Genomic DNA, 20,083 nt, shown 5'->3' on the forward strand with positions numbered 1-20,083 from the left:
CCGCGCCGCCAGCGCCCCGCCCACTGGGCCGCACAGCCCCGCCCATGCCCAACCCTTCTATTTCATAGCCCCGCCCTCTGTGCCGCAATGCCCCGCCCACGACAGAGCCACGCCCACTGCCCCGCCCAGCTCCGGCCCAGTTAAGACTGCAGATTTATTACAGCCCTTTTCACCAAAAGTAAGGCAGAATGACCCCGAGTGCAGTAGAAATCGGGGTACTACGTGTACCACGACTGCTCCCTGCTTTTTTATTAAAAAATGTCCTCCTGCTGGCCCTGCAGAGGGGCACTGCCCGCTTCTGCCCCCCAAGAGCATCCTCCATGGCAGCCCCACAACCCTATTCCTGCCTGGTGAGGCTGGCAGGGTGAGTAGGGGCTGGAGAGCAAGCTCATTTTGCATCCACATCAAGCAGCAGGGGCTCCTGCAGTTCTGGTCAGGAGGGTAGAGTAGGGGGAAGGCCACCCTGAGGAGCAGTGCGGTACTGCAACCCTCCACACCTGATCATCATGCCAGGACCAGGATGCTAGGCCCAGGCCCCTGGAGAGGAGCTGCACTGCAGGGTAACTACGGCACAGGCTTGCTCTCCAACTTCCACCCCCAGGAGCTGCCCTTCTCCCGGAGCTGGGGGGCAGGCTTGCTCTTCAGCTTCCCCCCCATCTCCCACCCCTCTGCATGGGGCTGACACCCACCAACCACTATTTGAGAAAATCAGTCAGGACAAAGCATCAAAGCCAATAGAAAAATCACACTGTGACTTTTGTCCCCCGTAACTAACCTGCAGCCCTAGCCATGGTATCACCTAGAGCCCCACCAGCTACCCTAACCCCCTTTGCACCACACAGCCCCCGACCCTACCTCAAGCGCTACCAAAAAGCTGCCCCCCACCGCACCTGAAGTCCTGCTGCAACCTAAAGCCCCGCCTAGCAGCTCCACTCCCTCCAGTATTATGTTTGGGCTACTGTGGCCCAATGAATCATAGAATATCAGGGTTGGAAGGGACCTCAGAAGGTCATCTAGTCCAACCCCTTGCTCAAAGCAGGACCAATCCCCAATTAAATCATCTCAGCCAGGGCTTTGTCAAGCCTGACCTTAAAAACCTCAAAGGAAGGAGATTCCGCCACCTCCCTAGGTAACGCATTCAAGTTCTTCACCACCCTCCTAGTGAAAAAGTTTTTCCTAATATCCAACCTAAACCTCTCCCACTGCAACTTGAGACCATTAATCCTTGTTCTGTCATCTGCTACCATTGAGAACAGTCTAGAGCCATCCTCTTTGGAACCCCCTTTCAGGTAGCTGAAAGCAGCTATCAAATCCCCCCTCATTCTTCTCTTCCGCAGACCAAATAATCCCAGTTCCCTCAGCCTCTCCTCATAAGTCATGTGTTCCAGTCCCCTAATCATTTTTGTTGCCCTCCACTGGACGTTTTCCAATTTTTTCACATCCTTCTTGTAGTGTGGGGCCCAAAACTGGACACAGTACTCCAGATGAGGCCTCACCAATGTCGGATAGAGGGGAACGATCACGTCCTCTGATCTGCTGGCAATGCCCCTACTTATACAGCCCAAAATGCCGTTAGCCTTCTTGGCAACAAGGGCACACTGTTGACTCATATCTAGTTTCTCGTCCATTGTAACCCCAGGTCCTTTTCTGCAGAACTGCTGCCTAGCCATTCGGTCCCTAGTCTGTAGCGGTGCATTGGATTCTTCCGTCCTAAGTGCAGGACCCTGCACTTGTCCTTGTTGAACCTCATCAGATTTTTTTGGCCCAATCCTCTAATTTGTCTAGGTCCCTCTGTATCCTATCCCTACCCTCCAGCGTATCTACCTCTCCCCCCAGTTTAGTGTCATCTGCAAACTTGCTGAGGGTGCAGTCCACACCATCCTCCAGGCTATGCTGCACCTGCTAGTAAGGCTGAGAAGTGTATGTACTGTAACTAACATGTATGACCACATACACAGGCCTAGTTCTTATTACAATTTATATACTGTATTCTTTGAGAAATAAATGTAACCCGTTTGGGATTTAGAGAGCACAGCCCCATTAAAACATTGTCCTGAGGCAGTGGGAGTGCCGATTGCTCTAGGATAAGGAAGTGCACATTGTACCAAGGGAGTAGAGAGGGAGCACCACAGGGTGGGTGTGTCTCGAGCTCCAGGCATAAGGACCTACAGCAAGCAGGCCCTCACAAAGGGAAGCAGCTGAGAACCAGCCCGAGCCTAGGAGGTACAGAGCAGCCGACCAGCACCGCCCCAGGACAGGAGGAGCACTGTGCCAGGGAGGAATCACCCGAGAAAGACAAAGTGGAGCTGGACCCAGTATCACTGTTGCCCAGAGCTGCATGGAGCTGTGAGTACTGGAGCTTGCGACCTTGCATTGGGAATAAGGAGGGAGGCTATAGTGGGAGATTGTCGCAGAAGAAGACACCAGAGAAGGTTGTTGAGGAAAGATGACTGGAGGCGGCGACCACAACCAGGAGCACCCAAGACTCACTGCTGGATTGGAACTCTGCCCAGGATTCCTGAACTCTGAGTGTAGACGCATTGCTCGGTGTCCGCCCTTTCAGACTGTGGCACCATGGGGCCTTTCCACAACAAACTCCTCTTGGAATACCCGGAGAACCAGGGAGCATCAAGGGTGTATCCAGAAAGCAGCAGCAGCAGGGAAATTCTAGAATCTGTGGAAATTTTTGGTTAGGTTTTGTATTTCAGAATCCAGTGTAGAAGGAAGGTCCCCATAGAAAAGTAGCACTCTGTGGACAACCCCCTCCGTATTGTTGCACTAAGCCATTTTCCATCCTCCTTTCACGTGTGCTTACTGATGATCCAGAGAAAATCAGTCTTGTTTAAACATTAAAGAGCCTCTTTAAATATTAAACTGCAAAGTTCACCTGGTTGTTAAAGCTGTATTTAAAGCAGGTTGGAAGCGAGTATCCATTCTCCAGTATTGGGCTTCCATGCAGCCGGTGTCACTCAATGGCGGGCCACTTTTCAGTACATCCACCAGCATCATGAGACTCAGAAATGCCAGCTCACTCCAAAGCATGTTTAAGGGACATTTAGCTTGGGGATGAGAAATGGTTCTCAGCCAATAAACTTTCTAATTTTTAATCTAGCTTCATTTAACAAAAAGGCAGCAATCAGTTTCACCGGGCTTAGGGGTAAGCAAAAGTTTTCCCAACTAGGAATGTGCTTGACATGATTCGTTCTGGGGAGATTTCTACAGAGAGAAATAAAATAAAATAATTATTATTATGATGCCCCTTTCTAGAGAGGTTCTCGTACGAGACTCTCAAACCCACTTACTGTGCTTTACAAACACTGATGTAGCTTCACAACACCCCAGCAAGGTAGGTCAGTATAATTATCCCCATTTTACAGATGTAGAAACTGAGGCACAAAGGGATGAACTGAGTTATCCGAGTTAAAAGACTGAGTCAGCACCACAGCTGGGAAGAGAATCCAGATCTCGAGTCCCCACCAACTACTCACCCAAATGATCCCTCATACAACAGCCTTACCTATCCCATCACAAAATATTGTATCAGTGGTTCTTTACTGCACATATCTGCATCACTATTGATCCTTCAAGATTTTACCATTGGTACCTGGCTGTGCAGCCTCCTCTTTTGTAGCTGTTAAATATTTTTGCTCATCTCTTTTATGTTTTGTTCATTAGGAAAAACAAAACAAAAACAAATAAGCAGTAAGAACTGAATCTTCTGTCATGCTTAAGCAAAAATGCACAGATATAGTGAGTAAGAAACACCAAACCAGTGAGATTCAAACCCCACAGCCTTCCAGGCCAAACTCCAGCCATTTTCATTTTGCTTTGATGCGTGATTGCAAGTTTATGTGGTTGCAGTGCACTGAATGCAGTCTAGGATTACGGTTTAATTACTTTAATGGGACAGTATGGGCTCCCCTCTAGTGGATAACCCTTGTTATTTTTCACTCGTTTTAACTGCAGGTTGTAGACTAATGCATTATAGGACTTCCTGATCTTTATTGTAAATGCTTCTCCTCATTTCCATTAGAACATTTTGGACCCCAGATACATGGTCATAACAGCCACTGACACCAAGAGATCTTTTAGATATTACAGTGATAAGTTTTACAGAGAATTCTACAATAGTGTCATACCAATTGCAACTGAAGGCAGAATTAAGCGCTTTATGGGAGAGCTAGAACAGGCCCTATATAAATAAGATGCATTTCAGTTAGGTGCCTTCTCAACTGACTTTTATGCACATGCTATTTGTTTCTTTTTGCCTTTCCCGTTTTGTCTCCGAGTTACTGTGGGAAGAGGTCAGTGTTCCTGCTCTGCTTTCTGCCTCCGACCTAATACCATATGCGTAACAGTAAGGCACGACAGCAATTTTATCATCACAAAAATCTACATCAATTCTGGCAGCGTTCTCCTCCTCAGAGCTTAGCTTTCAATGTTTCTCTGAAAGGGTAGTGGCTAGTAACAAGGCTATTAATAGGAGACTGTGCTTGAAGCAATCTCAAAGGGGACATGACTTGTGCGATGAGATACTGTCAGAAAACAATAGGGTCAGGCTAAAAAATGGACTCTTTTGAAAACCATGTAAAAGTCTTCCCGAAAGGGTCCTGACTGTCTGGGTACAGGAACCCGGGGATTCCCAAATGGATTGCTGAGAGTACAGAATCCTCTGGTCTTCAGAGGCTAAAATCTGAAAGGCTCTTCTCCTTGTAGAAAGTGGGTTGGCAGAGGGCTGTAGCTATAGTCTTACATTTTCATGGATATTGGGTAGAGGAAATGAATTGTACTGGGTTAGTGTCTGTTTCCTTCCCTCTCCACTTATTTGGTTAGGTCATACAATGCTTTCCATGCAACACTTTGCTTTGCCATGTTTTCTTTGCCCAGATCATGATGCAGTGTAATATATTTGTATAATTGTTATCTTCTTTCATTCTCGTTAAAATGAAAGTCACCTTACCATGGGGAGTATTAGAGATTGAAGGGACCTAGTAGGTCATTTAGCCGAAAGTCCCCCATCTCTTACACCATGCTAGTTGTTTACTTAGCTGCTCTCCTCCATCCCAGAGCTGGCTGCATGTTAGTGGTGAAGAGATTTTTGTATGTATATTGTTTGTAAAGTGCTTTAAGATCTTTTGGGACAAAAAGTCACATATAAATAAGTGAATACAGGTATGACGTTGCACTCCATATTTTTATAAAAATATGTTTAGAAATGTGGATATGATGTAACTGGAATATGCTTTATGCAAAAGGTTACAAAGCTTATAATCTACTGAGTGTGGTCATCCTATTTGTATGAATGTACCATTCTTGTATCTGAAACTAGGAATATGAAATATAACTTTGAGGTCCTATTGTAATTATGCAAAGTGTGGGCCATTAATGGTGGTTTAGAATCTTGATGGCACCCATTGACTAGGACAACTGGGTGTAGATGGTTTATTTACCTGCAAGCCTTCTTGTGGACATGGGGGCCAGCTTGTGGGTAATGAAGAATGAGGTCTTACAGTAACATGTGACCATGTCACCTGATACTGGAATCCATCTTAAACCTGGTGCTTTTCCATTTAGAAGGAGGGGTGGGAACCCAGAGAGACAAAGGATTCCTGCCTTGGGCCAAAGCTATAAAAGGGGGTGGAGCAGAACAAAGGTTGCCAGTCATGAGAAATCCCCTAGTTATCACCTGAGCTGGAACAAGGACTGTAACAGGGGAAAGCATTGGGCCCAGACTAGGAAGGAGTCTAGTCTGTGAAAGAAGCTTATTGGAACATTTCTGAGGGTCAGATTTCCTGAATTCAGTTTCTTAAATGTATTAGGCTTAGACTTGCGTGTTTTGTTTTATTTTGCTTGGTAACTTACTTTATTCTGTCTGTTATTACTTGAAACCACTTAAATCCTACTTTTATACTTAATAAAATGACTTTTGTTTATTAATAAACCCAAAGTAAGTGATTAATACCTGGGGGAGCAAACAGTTGTGCATATCAGTGATATAGAGGGCGGGCGATTTGTGAGTTTACCCTTTATAAGCTTTATACAGAGTAAAATGGACTTATTTGGGGTTTGGATCCCATTGAGAACTGGGTGTCTGGGTGCTGGAGATAGGAGTACCTGCTGAGTGGTTTTCAGTTAAAGCCTGCAGCTTTGGGGACGTAGTTCAGACCCTGGGTCTGTGTTGGAGCGGAGTAGTGTGTCTGGCTCAACAAGGCAGGGTTCTGGAGTCCCAAGTTGGCAGGGAAAACGGGCTCAGAGGTAGTTTCAGCACATCAGGTGAGAGTCCCAAGGGGGGTCTCTGTGACTGTACCCGTCACAACAGGGTATTATTATTATGCACATGCCTTCCTTTGACAATTGTGTGGGACCTGTGTGGTTTTAAGTCCCAAAGAGGAAATTTGAAGCTATGCTTAAAAGTTCCTGGGTAAAAAGCTAGAACATGCCCATTTATAATGTGATATCTCAGTTCAACTTGCTACTAGTTGCCAACATCTGTCATACATAAGGGAAAAACTGAGGCTAAGAAGTAGCTGGCCCAAGTAGGTTAAACGCATCCCAGAGACTCAAACCAACCAATTCCAAACCTCACCAGCTCAGAAATCAAACACCCTCTAAGCAGTGTTTTCATTTTATTTGCCAGGCTGTGCTTTCATATCAGATCTCTACCATGTTCATTGCTAACCACATAAAACCTCGAACCACATGGGTCTAGTTTCCAAGTGTTACCCCACACCCCTATAGTTCCATGGTGTCCTTTCTGTGCTCAGCAGAGCTCACAGGTACCACATTATTAACACTGTCGGCTACCTCCGGGCTTCTTCTTTCCACTTCAAGCATTGCAGCTGGGATAAGCTTTACAAAAAACACATGATCTGTATCCCAAGACAGCTATAGACACTACAGAGTAGGTTGGTTTCACTACAGTCCACTAAGTTTACTTTGGTTTTTCCCATATGAAATCCCAAAAGGAATCCTTTCAGGACACGTGTCCTTCTCTGGTTAGTCCATGCTCCTCTTACTTTATAGAATGCCAGCTCTAAAGGCTGCCTGCCTGTGGGGTCCATGCATTCACATCCCCTCAGTGATAAGTTTCCGGCTGTCTATAAAGACAGAACCAAGAGAGAACAGCCTTGTATAATAATTCAGAGGTAGCCATGCGGGTGGGTTTGCTGCTTAAGTCTTAGGTGGCTACTCAGAAGAATCAGTGTCTCAGCAGAAAACTCATGGATCTTCTGCTCTGCCTGGAAACTGAACCATCCATTCTGCATCCTGTCTCCCAGCAGAGCATCTGTGTTATGAATATACACGGTTATGCATAGGAGTGCATCTCAGGAGATTTATGTGGTCTTCTCAGGCAGTTCCTTGGTTGAGCTCGAGAGCTGCGGCTCATCACTCTTGCTATGGGTCGGAGGAGGGGGCCATGTGGTTTCCTGATGAAGATGGCTGGAAACAGAAATCAAATTTTACAAAGGTGTGGGAGAAGAACGCCCATGGCAACTTAGTATAAAAACAGGATTCTGTGTTAAAGGAAGGGATGGTTTATGAAAAATATAAAGGTCACACGTTCTGTAGGACTACTTAATTGCCCTGTAAAATTTGCCAGTGCATCTGTTTTGCACACACGAAACAGAGGTGCTTGGAGATTTTTAGGGTGCAGTTGAGATGGCCAGCTAAAGGTTTAGCCTGAGACAATGAAGTATACATTATTAAGGTCTCAAAAATAAGGCCCTAATTCAGCAAAGCACATAAGCATATGTTTAACTTTAAAGCATGAGAGTATTCCCACTGAAGGGTGTAGAATCGGTACCTAAATACAACCCATGCTGATTGTACTCTGCTGAGTGATAGCTGGAGTGCATCAGAATTAAATGTGTGTGTTTATATATGTAGTGCTTGGAGCAAGTAATATTCAGACCCTCAGCAGGGCTCTATTCATACTGAAGAACCATACAGTCACCGAGGAAAATGTCGATCAGACAAGTCCTGGAGCCAGAAAACCCTACTTGGCCCGAACAAAGGCAGGCTATAAAAAACACAACAGGAACTGGCAAGAGAATTTGCCCTGCTCCCTGCTGGAACTCCCTTGCAGGACGAATGGCTTGCCTCGGAAGGAACTCATTTCCCTGACATCAGCATTTTCTGAAGGCTGGGTCTCTATAGTACGGAAGAAGGAATATGTCCCCTCTCACCTCTGATGTCTCTGTGTTTTCTTTATTGCCACATCTGTGCCAGTCCATGGAACCCCCTGATGTCTACCTATTCCTGTTCTAGTGCATGGGTTCTCTGCTCGTACTTTCAACAGCCAGTCCTAGATGAGCACCCTTGCCTAGTGACTTGGCATTGCTATGCTGCCCACTGGCTCCCTAGAACTTAACTTTTATATGGAATATACTGAAGACATATGATATAAAATCCAGGAGGCTGACTACTGCACAGACTGTAACGGATTATAATTAAGCTGATCTAGTGTTTCAGACTGAACGAGATCAGGAGATGAGATTTGGATGAAGCAGATCTACGTTTCAGAGCGTGAGCGAGTGAGCCTGTTACGTTGTATTTCAGGAAGGCGTACGAGGTGTTGCCACTTGTCTGGATGAAAACGATAAAGGGATACAAAATGAGCAGTGTTCAATTTTAGCCATGTTTTCAAAAGAAGCTTTTTAATCTTTGTTGAGATCTTTCCAGTTAAAATCTACCACAACTGTAGGTGGACAGTGATCTTCAGAAGGCTGAGATGTTTGCAAATACTTCCGGCAGAACTAAGAGGCCCAGGCAGACCTGACACTTACTCCTTGTAGTTGAGGCTTCCCTCCCCAGTCAGGCACTCGTCCCAGTTGTATGGCAATACTGCAGACACAGGAACACAGCCACCAATTAACAAAGGGTCAGAAAACACCATTATTTGTTCCTTAACAGCAATGTACAATGCAACCAGCACCGGGAGCATAGTACCTGCATAAAGGATATACCTCCCCTTCTCACTGGAAATGTTTAGGGCCCATTGGCTACATTCAGAATTGCAGGTAAGACAGCTGACTTCGACTCCCACACACTGAGTTAGAATCCCTTAGCTTGATTTACACCCACTTATCCAGAAGCGGGGGGGGGTCTAAGCTGATAGAACTTCATGCCAAGGACGCCTTTCACCCTTTCTGTTAGCTACTTTTCCTGCTAAACTCCTTTTTCCTGGTCCCTCGGTAGGAGTTACATCAATCTGACGTGTCCTAGACTCCCTCCCCTCCAACACTGTAGGTCAAATTCAGAGATGATCCATACGGAGAGTGGGGTATAAATTAATTATGCATCAGTAAGCAGGTGTGAATCTAAATAAGCTTAAGGGAATCTAAACTGGTTTAACAAGTATGGGGTGAAAGTGTAAGTTATCCCAACAAGAAGTACACTGCGTCTAGACTTTCTTAGCTTCAGACTCTCCTCTGAATTTGGGCCTCTAAAGCTGCCTCATCACTGAGAAGGGTTATACAAAACTTACCATCCTTTGTGGTGTTAGCGAGAATGGGCTCCAACAATTCTTTAGCTTCGGATATCAATAGGTCCAGGAGATCTGGAGATGGAAGAGACGCATCCAAGTTTGCTTCTGTTTTATCCTCCTCTGTCCGACTGTTGACTCTTAAAAACAAAAGTCAATCTTGCCAGAATAAAATGAGCAGCACAGCAAAAGGTCTGACTAGCAACTCATGAGAGAACCCCCCTCCCCCGCTGCAAATTACAACGTACTGTGTGTTTCATCTCATTCTGCCAGCAACACAAGAGTTTCTCTTTTAGACATACTGGTGTTGTGGTGATGTAATTCATTAATGCAAGGACACTGTCAAAGAGTTTTAAACAATATTCTCAGAGTATTAGAAACCACCACCTTGGAAACATAAAAACAGCCATACTGGGTCAGATGAATGGTCCATCTAGCTCAGTGTTCTGGCTTCCAACAGTGGCCAGTGCCAGATGCTTCAGAGGAAATGAACTGAAAGAGGCAATTAGCGAGAGTTCCACCCCTGTCATCCAGTCCTAGCTTCTGGAAGTGAGAGGTTTAGGGCCATCCAGAGCATGGAGTTGCATACCTAACCATCTTGGCTAGTTGTCGTTGATGCTACCTATCCTCCATGAACTTATTCATTTCTTTTTTGAACCTCGTTACACTTTTGTCCTTCACAACATCCCCTGGCAATGAGTTCCACAGGCTGACTGTGCATTGTGTGAAGAAGTACTTCTTTCTGCTTGTTTTAAGCTTGCTGCCTATTAATTTCTTTGGGTGACCCCCTGTTCTCGAGTTATGTGAAGAGCTAAATAACACTTCCCTGTTCACTTTCTCTGTGCCATCCATGATTTTATAGGCTTGTATCATATCCCCTCTCCATCTCTATTTCAAGCTGAACAGTGCCAGTCATTTTAATTTCTCCTCACATGGAAACTGGTCCATACCCCATCATTTTGTTGCCCTTCTCAGCACCTTTTCCAATTCTAATAGATCTTTTTTTGAGATCGGACGACCAGAACTTCACGCAGTATTCAAGCTGTTGCTCCTGAGGGGATTCTGCATGCACCCGCAGAACCCCCCCGCAAATTTCCTATGTTTCCCTGCAGAAAACGGCAGGGAAGGAAAGGGAAACCACATGGGAGGGGGGAGAGAATGGAGGTGGGGGTGACCTGGGACACATGGGGTTACATGCCACTGCCTCCCCCTCATTCTGCAAGAGCAGAGCTGCCCAGCTGAAGGAGGCTGTCTCGGCTCTGCTGATGCCGCCTCCTGGGTCCTAGTGCCAATCGTGCTCCCCTTCTGTGTGCTGGGAGCTTTCCTATTTTTTATTCTGTGCAACAGTGAGTGCTCGTGGTGGGGGTGGGGAAATGAGGGAAGAGGCAGTAGGGAAAGAAGGAGAGGTGGAATAGGGCAGGGGGAGGAGAATGTGGGAGTGAGGGGAGGGGGATGGAGAAGAAAAGGGGATAGGGGAATCATGGGGGGAAAGGGGATGTCGGCGTCCCCTTGGCTGCAGCTGGGGCTCCCCCATTAAGCAGGTCCATCAAACCCTCACCCTGACAAGCCCCACCCCCCTACACCTGGACCCCTCCGATGAGCACCCCACACCCAAACCCTGCCCCACTGTTCCCCAACCAGCTGCACCTGGGCCGCAACCCCATCAAGCACCACTCCCCCAGCACCCAGATCCCCCACTGAACCCCACACACCCAGCCCTGCCCATCGAGCCCCATCTTCTCCCACAAACCCCCCACCCCGTACCCCAACCACCTTTACTCGGATCCCCTGCAGAGTCCCATTGCCCCTGCACCCAGAACCCCCCAACAAGTCTCTATGCATCCAGATCTCCCACTGAGCCACCTGCATCCAGATTGCCCCACACAGAAACCTCTCACCCCCCACCTGAATCCTCCCACACTAAGCCCCTCCACACTTGGATCCTGCTGAGCTGAGCCTGCTCACCGACACCTGGTGCCCCTGGTGCAGAGGGGCAGGGCCCTGGGGTGTTTCTGGGGCAGGCCCAGCTCTTGCACTTTGTCAGGGTCAGGTGCAGCCTCACTGCCAAGTCCCTGTATCAGGGGATGTGGGGGCTTCAGGGTGATCTCCCACCTCAATGCAGCCAGTGACCTGTGCTCCCCACTGCCATGCTGGAGCCACATTTATTTACTGACAAATAAAATTTGCAGAATTTTGGAGAATTTTAAAATATTGTGTGCAAAATTTTAAATTTTGGGGGGCAGAATTCCCTCTGGATTAAAGGTGTGGCTGTGCCATGGATTTATAAAATGGCATTATGATATTCTCGGTTTTATTATCTATCCCTTTCCCAATGGTTCCTAACATTCTATTAGCCTTTTTGGGTATGTCTACACTATAATTAGACATCTGCGTCTGGCCTGTGCCAGCTGAGTTAGGCGGGGGCTAGGCTGTTTGGGGAGGCACAGCCTTCCCTACCCAGCCCTCCATGCAGTTTCTCACCCTGATGTGGCCCTAGGGCTAAAAAGTTTGCCCACCCCGTCCTAGAGCCTGGCTCCAGCCCAAGCCGAGATATTTACACCTCAATTGAACAGACCCTTAGACTGAGCCCCGGGAGCCCAAGTCAGCTGGCATGGGCCAGCTGCGAGTTTTTAACTGCCGTGTAGATGTACCTTTTGACAACTGCTGCACATTGAGCAAATGTTTTCAGAGAACTAGCCAGAATGACTCCACGATCTCTTCCCTGAGTGGTAACAGGTAATTTAGAGCCCATCATTTTGTATGTATAGATGGCTTGGATTTATCTGAAATTGAACTCTACCATCCCCCTGTCATGCATAAATACTGGTGTATTATTATGAGGTTGCTCATTAGCATGGGAATGCTGATTTTTTTTAAACAATAAAAAAAGCAAATTTCTGATTCATTTGTTTTGGAAATCAATGCACCAAATCAATGCATCAAAGAATGATACGGGTTTTTCCAACAGATATTAAAAAAAGATACGTTCAGTTTGTAGGGTAGGGCTACAAACCTTAACAATGTCCCTGTAACCTTTTCAGTGTTAGCGATACACCTCAGTTCGTTTGCCAGACTCCCATCGACAAAGATGAATAAGAGCCAGCATAACTCCCAATTTCAGTTACAGATGATAAAAATGGAGATGGGCCCAAAACCAAACACAGGCTAATCTTAGGCAAATTTTGCAGAGGTAAGATCTGCAACTCAGACTTAATCTGCTCAAGACCTCTGAAAATTAGGCCACTTATTTAGGTACCTAAGCCTGGGCAACCAAGCTTTGGCCTACATAACTTAACCAAGGTCACTCAGAAAGAGTTTGGAACAGAACCCAGATCTCCTGAGTCCCAGCCTGGTAGTTTAGCCACAAGACCATCCTATACCATCTGTTTCATTCACAAAGTGACTGTATTTACTCAAGACCTTTGTTACCTAGATGAGAAGCAACAGCAGCAACTGACACCCTGTAAACACATCAGCCAGACAAAGGTCAAAACAAGATCATTTGATGCACACATTCACAATTCTCAGAAGCCTTTCCCCACCTTGTCTCATCTGGTAACTGGCTGGGTGTGCTCAGGACCCTGTGAACATTCTGTGCGGGAGAAAAAGAGAGTGGGGAGAGAAGATCTCAAACTTACAGGACTGACAAATTCCAGAGAACAAACCCCGTGCGTTTTTGCTGGGGCTCAGATTTAGTATGACAGTAATCAGCTTCTGTTTATTCACTGCCCTTGAAGCTAATATCTCAAGGCCTTTTGCAACAGAAGCAAAACGTGTATCCTATGCAAATATACAGACATTATGTAAATTAATCCAGACACTAAAATGTATCAGATGCAAGGTTAAAAAACTCACTCTTAAAGAATAATTTTTCAGGCTGTACTTCAGAGTGTCTGCTTCCCCATTATTCACACTCTGTGCCTTGGTCCTGCTCTTGAAGGCATGCCCACCCATGGACGGAGCCGGCAATGTGCACAGAAAGAGAATTCCCAAACAGCAGTAAGTAATATATATGAGGAAGGCATTCTGGGCTGCTGGTATGTCCCTCCAAGTTCAGCGATGTTTGTGTAACCCACCCACTTGGAGTTCACCAGCTCCTGGAACTCTGGACGCAGCCTCTAGGGGGTACTAATTACCCTAGGGACTGTAAAAGTCATGGCGTCCAGAGCCCTTTGATTCCATTTCAAACATGCTTGGAGTCACGGGTGGGGACGGAATGGACTAGAAACTCCTGCTGATGCCTGAAGGGAGGCTTTTGCATGGTGTGATCTGGACAAGCATTTTGCTGGGCCAGTGACACGTCGGTGCTGCTCAGCCCCTCAGCGTCAGGGGACAGCCTGAGTCAGTGAGAGACAAAGAAACTAGTTTAGTTTCAGTTTTGAGCTTTGGGAGCTGAGCAAGAAGCAGAACAGCTCAGGGAGCCTGACTCACGAGAGCCGGCCAGGAACTCCGCAGGACTCCAGACCAGGGAGCCAGGAGAGGGGCAAAGACATTGTAAGAGAATCCTTTGTTTTGTTTAAGCCAGCCAGCGTTCACAGCACTGCTGCACCTGTCTCCAGACTCATCCCCGGCATCTCATATACCTGGGAAGGTGCCAGAGAGGACACTGGACAATTTGTTGACGTGTTAGTACTTATTAGTTAACCCTAAGCCTTTGCTTTCCAGATCCTATATTCCTGCTCCCAATAAAGTCCCCCTTTGTTATGCTATTATTGTTGGGAGCATCATTTCTTTGCTGGGCTTCGTGCTGATGTACTTTGTGTCTTGCGTACTAGGTTTTATGCTCCTTGCCAGCAGTGGTAACATTATTCAGTTTTCCCCAGGGACAGCACCCCTCATGCCTCAGGCACTGCAAAGAGTCACCTTGGCTGAAGGCACCAGGCATCACAAAAAAGAAGCCAGGGCCCAACCCATTTAAGAAGAGGGATAAGCCAGTCCAAGTAGCAAGCAGGAAGGAGGAGGCAGAGTCAAATCAGTACTTATATACTCCAATATCCAGCATCAATGTCTATATAAGCCACTATCTACTGCTATAGCTCTGTAGTTCTGTCGCCCTATAGAAGTCTAATTTCCACTCTCTCCAGCACAACGGATATAGAATCTGCTCTTCCTTTCATTTTACTGTTTCCTCAAATGGAATGATTTCCATTGACTTCAATGGACTTTGGTCAGCCCCGTAGCAGGTATGCTGAGTCAAAGACAGCTCCCCGAGGGCTGGCCAGTGTACCATTGTATCACATTGCCATTTCAATGTACATTTAGAATGTCAGATTACTACATGCCATGACAGGGGAGGAAGAGCAAATGAAACGGAGAAAAACATTTTAGGCACGAGTCTAGAGCAGACCTACGGAAAAGTGTTGCGGGAACAAAATTGGTTTTCCAGTTGATATATGACATGTGATGAGAAAAATGACTAGTCAGTTATCAAAAGGTAAGGTTAAAATAATTCCTAACACGATGGACTAGATTGTAAGTCACAGTCAAATGGCAAAATTCCAGAACCAGGTCACAGCCCGAGTATCTGGGCTGCATCTTGTGGAAAACCACAGGAGGTGGAGAGGTAAGAATTCCCTCTGACTGGCGTGTGGAACAGCACAAAGATACAGCTACAGTCAGTGCTGCAGGGTCCTTCACAACTCCCTTGTTTCTCCTCCATGGGGGACAGCAGTGGGTAGATCCACCAGCCCGGTTCTTCCCCACCCATGGCATCCCAGCATTCCACTGTGGTGGATGCAGAGAGCCTGCAAGAAGGAAACTCCATGGTGCTCAGAGTGTGGATTTCCTGTGTGGATTCCCCAGATCCTGTCCCCCTTTCCACAGCAGAACTGCACTGGTTCCACAGGGTCAGCGTTCACTACTGCAGGAAGGGAGGGATGATTTGGCCTCTAGTGTCCACTATATGAGGGTCTTCTGGATTGAGTCACACCTAGTTATTCTAGGACTTGGGTCTGCACAATGTAGCCGGCATGTGTTTTTACAGCACATAGTACGATGGGCCCTGATTGAAGCCTTTGGGTGCTACAGTCAGATAAGAGGAGGTTACTTTCCTGTAACTGGAGGTTCTTCGGAATGTGTGGTCCCTAGCTGTATTCCACGGAGGGTTTGCACATGAGCACCATGCGCCCGGAGTCAGAGAATTTGAAAGTAGTGTCCACTAGTCTGCGCATGCGCCCTGGCTCACCTCATGGTTTCACTGCATCTCCAGTTCCTTCTCCACAGCAAACCAAACAGATCCATAACAGAGGGGAAGGAGGGCGGGAAGTGGAATACAGCTATGGACCACACATATTAAAGAACCTCCAGTTACAGGTAAGCACCTCCTCTTCTTCTTCTTGGAGTGATGGTCCCTACTGTATTCCACCGAGGATGATTAACAAGCAGTACCTAAGCCAGAGGAGGGTGTAAGGATGAAGATGGAATGGTCATGTGAAGGACTGCTGCGCCGAAGGAGGCATCTACTGCCGAGTCCTGTACTAAGGCATAGTGCGTTGCAGGTGTGCACAGAACTCCATGTGGCTACTCTACATAGGTCCCAGAGCGGCCTGTCCTGGAGGGAGGCCAGGATTGAAGCCTGGGCTCTTGTGGAATAAGCCCACACCCCAGTGTGGGGAGGTAGATCAGAGAGTTGGTAGCAAAGTGTAATGCAACATAAATTCACTTGGAGATTCTCTGGGTAGAGACTGCCTGCTTTCTGCTACTGGAACAAACAGTCTGGGGAGCTTCCTGATGGGTCTTGTCCTCTGCAGGTAGAAGGCTAAGGCCCGTTGGATGTCTAGGGAGTGGAGTCGTCATTCCTCTATAGATGGGTGGGGCTTCAGGAAGAAATAAGGTAAAGCTTTGTCTACATTAGTACTCTTGTCAATAAAACTTTTGTCGGTCAAAGGGGTGTGAAAAAACATCCCCCGACAAACATAAGTTTCACTGACAAAAGCAGCAATGGGGACAGCGCTATGTCGGTGGGAGACGCTCTCCTGCTGACATAGCTACTGCCACTCAATTGGGGGTGGTTTAATTATGCCAGCGGGAGAGCAGACACAGAGCGGCTACATGGGAGACCTTACAGCAGCACAGATGCAGTGGTACAGCTGTGCTGCTGTAAGGTCTGTAGTGTAGACAAAGCCTAAGTAAATGGATTGATGTGAAAGTGGGAGATTACCTCTGGCAAGAATTTCGGATGCAGGCATAGGGACACTCTATCTTTATGGAAAATTGGGAAAGGGGGTCTGCCATCATGGCTCCGAGTTCACCGACCCTTCTCGCAGAAGTGATGGCATCAAGGAAGGCAACTATCATGGAGAGGAACATAGAGCAGGGGTGTGCAAACTTTTTGGTCTGAGGGCCACATCTGGGGATGGAAATTGTATGGCGGGCCACGAATGCTCACTTAATTGGGGGTTGGGGTGTGGAAGGGGGTGAGGGCTCCAGCTGGGGGTGCAGACTCTGGGGTGGGGCTGGGGATGAGGGGTCTGGGGTGCAGGAGGGTGCTCTAGGACTGAGGGGTTCAAAGGGGGATCAGGGCTGGAGCAGGGGGTTGGGATGCAGGAAGAGGTCATGGGTGCAGGCTCCGGGCAGCACTTACCTCAAGCAGTTCTCGGAAGCAGTAACATGTCCTTCCTCCAGCAGAGGTGCAGCCAGGGAGCTCTGCGCACTGCCCCATCCACAGGCGCCACCCCTGCAGCTCCTGGAAGCACCGTCATGTCCCTGCTCCGGCTCCTATGCGGAGGCATGGCCAGGCAGCTCTGTGTGATGTCCCGTCCGCAGACGCTGCCCCTGCAGCTCCCACTGGACGTGGTTCCTGGCCAATGGGAGCTGCCAAGGCAATGCTTGGGGTGGGGGGCGTGTGCAGAGCCCCTGGCTGCCCCTACGCGTAGGAGCCGGAGGGGGGACATGTCGCTGCTTCTAGGAGCCGTGCGGAGTCATGGTATGCGTGGAGTGGGGCAAGCCCCCGACACCGCTCACTGGTGGTAGCTCGAGGGCTGGATTAAAACATCTGACAGGCCGGATGCGGCCCGCAGGCTGTAGTTTGTCCACTCTTGACATGGAGCATGATGCCAATGCTTCAAAGGGTACTTTCATTAGTACAGATAGAACTAGGTTCAGGTCCCATTGGGGAGCAATGGGTTGGACAGGTGGGAAGGTTCTGATGAGACCATTCCAAAACCTCACAGCTAGTAGGTAAGTAAAGATAGAGTGCCCTTTCTCGGGGGGATGGTGGAATGAACTAAATCGCCACTAGGTGGACTTTCAGAGTTGAGGGTAAGACATGATGCCCTCAAAGACAGGAGGTAGTCCAGGAGGAGGGGGATCCCCGCTGATACTGGTGAAATTCCCTTTTATTGGTCCCAGGAGGCAAAGAGTTTCCACTTGGCTCAGTAACAATAAATACCGAATTCTTTCCTGCTGCTGGAGAGGATGTCTTGCACAGCTGAGGAAGAAGTCAGTTCTAGAGCAGATGCCCATCCAAATACCAAGCTATGAGGTGGAGCACCTGTGAATTGGGATGTCTGATCTCACTGTTGTACTGTGTCAGCAGACTGGAGAAGGTGGGGATGGGAATTGGTGGACGGGTTGACAGACGAAGGAGGTTGGGAAACCAGAATTGTCTGGGCCAGTAGGGGGCGATCAGAATGACAGTTGCTCTGTCTCGCCTGATCTTGTGGAGTACTCAAGGTAGGAGCAGTAGAGGAGGGAAGGCATACTGTAGTTAATTTGGTCTGACCCAGAGAGTATGAGAGCATCACCCAAGAGTGGTGGCTGAGACATCCCCTGGAGCAGTACTTGTTGCATTTGCTGTTTATGTGGGAGGTGAAAAGGTCTCTGGTTGGCACGCCCCATCAGCTGCTGAAGATGTGAACTACTGAGCCATGGAGTTCCCACTTGTGGTCAATTGAAAAATGCATGCTGAGCAAGTTCGCAATCACTTTCGGTGTCCCTGGGAGACAGGCTGCGGAAAAGAGGATCTGGTGGGTGATGCACCAACTCCAGAGATGGACTGCTTCTGTGCATAAAATGGTTGATCTGATGCCCTCGTTTGTTGATGTAGAAAAAAGTGATGGTGTTGTCTGACATGATAAGAACCTGATAGGAATGGACGAATAGGAGAAAGGCTTAACATGCTTTCTTTACAGCTCGGAGTTCCAGGATGTTGATGTGCATCCTGGATTCCCAAGGAGTCCACATTCCCTGTGTCATGTGATCATCCATGTGCGCTCCCCAGCCTATGAGGGATATGTCAGTGATAATCATCTAGTCTGGGGAGGAAGGGAACCCCTACGCAGACATGACGTGGGTCTGTCCACCACTGGAAAGGTGAGAGTACCCTGTGGGGAACTGCCAGCATGAGGTCCATGGCATGACAGTTGGGAGAGTAAACTGGAGGCACTGAATGAAGACAAGCAAAGGCAGTGACGTATGTGCACAAAGCCATGTGGCCAAGGAGTGTCAGGCAAGTCCTCATTGTTGACAATGAGAGTTCCGAGTTCTCACAGCGTCTGGAACCTGTCTCTTGGTAGCTAGGCCTGTGCTGTGACTGAGCTGATGGTGGTCCCTATAAAGTCCAGAGATTGTATGGGGCCAAAGATCAATTTCTCGATGTTGATACTGACTCGAGGGACAAAAGAAGGCCAAGCAACGTTGAAGTTGAAACTTGGGCTTCGTGCCTGGACTATGTGGCTAAGAGCCAGTCGTTGAGATATGGAAATACCAAGACCCAGAATCATCTGATATAGGCTGCTATGACAGAAAAAACCTTGGTGAAAGACTCTGGGAATGGTGGAAGTTATTCTGAAGGGGAGCACCCTATATTGGAAATGGTGGTTGCCAAGTGTCAATCTCAGGAAGCACCCATGAGCTGGATGGATATTGATGTTAAAATAAGCGTCTTGCATATCGAGAGTCATATAACACCTGCCTCTTTCTAGGGATGGGATGATCGCTGCCAGCAAGACCATTTGAAATGGGCTTGTGAATCAAGCAGTTGAGATGTTGGAGGTCCAGGATTGGTCTCCATCCACCTTTCTTCTTGGGTATCAGGAAGTAAGTTGACTAACATCCCATCCCTTGAGATTCTGGGGGAATGCATTCTACTGCTCCCCATTGTAGTAAGGAGTTCACCTCTTGGGTGAGGATGCTGTTGTGAGAGTGGTCCCTGAGGAAACATCAAGAGAGGGGGTTTAGAGGAGGTAGCATGACGAATTCGATCATACAGCCATGGTGAAAGACATTCATCACCCATTTGTCCATTGTTATTGCACTCTGAGCTTGGAAGATGAGAGCTACATGACCCTCAAAGAGGGTAGGGTGATCATAAGGTGGTAGGAAAAGTGGTTGACAGCTCTGAAGGTTGACTCAGAAATATCTTTTAGCCTAGGGGTGGAAGCTGTGAGGTAGAAGCCTGTGATGTGGGTCCCAGAGGGTGGGATCTCTGGGGTTTCTGTCGCTTCCTTGGTGGCTCATAAGATCTCTGATAGTAAAACCGGTGGGATCTGTAGCGATGTGTGGGTGGCGGGCAGTGGAACTTACACTTTGGGGGAGGCGAGTAAATGCCCAGCGAGCAAAGGGTGGTCCTGGAGTCCTTGAGAGTATGTACGGAATCAT

The 20,083-nt window shown here is 47.7% G+C and overlaps 1 protein-coding gene across 5 annotated transcripts in view; it reads right to left on the minus strand.

Moving 5' to 3' along the window:
* Nucleotides 1–3,882: 3,882 nt before the first annotated feature.
* LOC140918363 (syntaxin-binding protein 4) overlaps nt 3,883–20,083 on the minus strand; it is a 122,876-nt gene continuing 106,675 nt past the window's right edge. For 4 of the 5 annotated variants that reach the window (XM_073362553.2, XM_073362558.2, XM_073362555.2 and 1 more), the window contains 4 exons: nt 13,027–13,076; nt 9,488–9,624; nt 8,787–8,844; nt 3,883–7,440 (listed from right to left, as the gene is read on the minus strand). In XM_073362553.2, coding sequence (XP_073218654.1) covers nt 7,335–7,440; nt 8,787–8,844; nt 9,488–9,624; nt 13,027–13,076 — 351 coding nt within the window. In that variant the 3' untranslated portion in view covers nt 3,883–7,334. Of the gene's footprint in view, nt 7,441–8,786; nt 8,845–9,487; nt 9,625–13,026; nt 13,077–20,083 lie in introns of those variants that run through there. The other variant, XM_073362559.2, reaches the window with a different exon arrangement.

This window comes from Lepidochelys kempii, chromosome 10, assembly GCF_965140285.1.
Source record: "Lepidochelys kempii isolate rLepKem1 chromosome 10, rLepKem1.hap1, whole genome shotgun sequence".
Taxonomy (NCBI): domain Eukaryota; kingdom Metazoa; phylum Chordata; order Testudines; family Cheloniidae; genus Lepidochelys; species Lepidochelys kempii.